This window comes from Microtus ochrogaster, chromosome 10, assembly GCF_000317375.1.
Source record: "Microtus ochrogaster isolate Prairie Vole_2 chromosome 10, MicOch1.0, whole genome shotgun sequence".
NCBI classification, from domain to species: domain Eukaryota; kingdom Metazoa; phylum Chordata; class Mammalia; order Rodentia; family Cricetidae; genus Microtus; species Microtus ochrogaster.
Window position 1 is genome coordinate 60,790,030 of NC_022016.1, and position 2,336 is coordinate 60,792,365.

A 2,336-nucleotide genomic window follows, 5' to 3' on the forward strand; every position below is an offset into this window, starting at 1 on the left:
CAGTACAAAAACCTTTAATGGGTCTCCAGCTTGCCCTGGAGTTTGGAGAGCTGAAACCCCCTCCCCTTCCAGTTCCCTTCCTCACACCCTATTGGTTCTGTTCTGTTCTGCCTGGAGCCCTGACTACTACAGTCCCTGGACACCCAAGCTGGGGCATTAGTGGGAATTAAGAGAATTACAGGAGGGACATCTTAAGGCCCGTGAAGTCCTGCCCCTCCGGGCAGTCATCTCTACCAACTCATTCCTAAGACAGCTGCCAAGGAGAAAAACCTTGGATTTACTGAGGACAGGAGGGGCCGGCCCTTCCCAGGCACTAAGACACACCCGTGGTGACTCATTCCCCCCACCTCTCTGAGCTTTGTCCTCTTTCTGGAAACCAGGGAAGCTGATCAGGTCATAGACCGAGAACACAGCCCATCAGCCCACAGTCCACCCACAGCAGGTGCCACGTTTTCCTCTGAAGCTCAGGCAGCTGGAGACTGCTCTAAATATACACCCAGGCCGACCTGACCAGCCAGTCTGTTTTGTTTCATGAGATAAAGTCAATTTGCAAGCTAAATATGGTGGTGCATGCCTGTCATCCCAACACCCGGGTGGTTGTTACAAAAGGATTATAGTGTGTTTATGGCCAGCCTGAGCTATAACATCAGATCCCATCTCAAAAAAAACGTGGGGAGGAGAGGTGGTGCACACCTTTAATCCCAGCACTCAGTAGGCAGAGGCAGGTGAATCTCTGTGAGTTCGAGGCCAGCCTGGTCTACAGAGCTACACAGAGAAACCCTGTTTGGGGGGCTGCGGGGGGGTGTACTAATTTGCATGCCCAAAGTCCCCTGGTTTCTAAAAACCCCACCAGCTAAAATGAAATGAAGTTAGTGAAATCAGCCAATGTCAAGCATCAAATTTCCATCATGGATGAAACCAGCCCCTGGGTTGGCAGTGACTGAGCAGATCCGCTCTGGGAGCAGTGAGGGGGCAGAGGCTGTGCGTCCTGCCCTCGTCCCTCTATGCCCTCTTCCTGCATGCTTTCTCCTCTGAGGTCCGCTTTGTCCCCACTCTCTCTGCAGCTTCTGGTCTGACCGGGTGTGAGGGCCCCTCACAGGGCGGTGTTTACCTCAGCCAGGCTGATGGAGATGATGAAGAGTGGCGGCGGGAGGCAGTTGGCTCGCTCCAGGTATGTTCTTCGGACTGGCTCTGGAAGCATCCACTTTGAGACAATCCTGTGAACCTTTCTGCTCCTGGGGAAGTCTTTACCTTCGCCGTCCTCCCTCATCTTCTCCTCCTCCAGCTCTTCCTTCCCCGCTCTCTCCGTATTCAGATTCACAGTCTCCATCTCCACATCGTCAGCAGCAGCCATCGGCCTGGTCCTCCCTCCACCTGGAGCAGACATGAATGTGGGGGGAAACGAGATGAGGCTCATTCCTGGGCTCTTTGGAAAACTATTTGTCTTCCTGGTCCTTCCTGCACATGGAGCTAGGAGGCAGCTAAAGACCATCAAAGTGGTCCAAACTTAAGTGGACACAAATGGTGTTTTTACCATACTGTTTTGTAAATGTTTTAAAACATGGGGATTTGGGGCAGGTAAGACACTGGTGTGTGTGTGTGTGTGTGTGTGTGTGTGTGTGTGTGTGTGTGTGTGTGTGTGTAAAACAACCTAGTAGGTAAAGGCACTTGCTACCAAACCTGGCAGCCTGAGTTTGATCCCTGGGATCCACACTGTGCTGTAAGGAACAGAACCAAATCCTGCAGTTTGCCCTCTAACTGCCACACGCTCACTGTGGTCCACACCCACACAGTAAACAAAAGTAATTTTTAAAACAGGGAGTCTGATGCTCATAGACCTTAGGCATGTAGTAAACTCTGTGTGCTCTTCTCTTTATAAAAGCAAAACAATAAAAAGCCATGGGCCTGTGAGGAAACTCAGTGGGGAAAGGGGTCTGCTGCCAAGCTGGATGACGTGTGCGATCCCGCGGACCCCTACAGGAGGGAGAACTGAGTCCTGAAAGCCATCTTCTGACTACCACACAACACGCAGAAAATAATTCTCAAGTGTAATTTACAATACACAGCTTGAGAAGCAGAGGCAAGGGGGTAAGAACACCCTTAGCAATATAGTAAGTTCAGAGCAAGCTCAGGTTGAAGGGAAGTAGTGGCGCATGCCTTTAATCCCAGCACTTGGGAGGAAGAGGCAGGCAGATCTCTGTGAGTTTGAGGCCAGCCTGGTGTGCAGAGAGAGTTCCAGCACAGCCAGGGCTGCACAGGAAAACCCTGTCTCGAAAAACAAAAACCAAAAAGCAAGTCTGGGCTACAAGATTTCTTATCTAGCCGGGCGGTGGTGG

The 2,336-nt window shown here is 51.4% G+C and overlaps 1 protein-coding gene and 1 long non-coding RNA gene across 3 annotated transcripts in view; one reads left to right on the plus strand and one right to left on the minus strand.

The window, feature by feature from the left end:
- The window catches only part of LOC113456643, a 6,814-nt gene extending 5,418 nt beyond the window's left edge, over positions 1–1,396 (plus strand). The window contains exons 5-6 of the long non-coding RNA XR_003377398.1: positions 1,065–1,171; positions 1,316–1,396. This is a non-coding gene — a long non-coding RNA (uncharacterized LOC113456643). The remainder of the gene's footprint in view (positions 1–1,064; positions 1,172–1,315) is intronic.
- Positions 1–2,336, minus strand: part of Rhbdl2 (rhomboid like 2) — a 45,856-nt gene that overhangs the window by 23,176 nt on the left and 20,344 nt on the right. Inside the window, exon 2 of one of the 2 annotated variants that reach the window (XM_005353281.3) lies at positions 1,112–1,374. In XM_005353281.3, the coding sequence (XP_005353338.1) occupies positions 1,112–1,354 (243 nt within the window). In that variant the 5' untranslated portion in view covers positions 1,355–1,374. Of the gene's footprint in view, positions 1–1,111; positions 1,512–2,336 lie in introns of those variants that run through there. The other variant, XM_013348349.2, reaches the window with a different exon arrangement.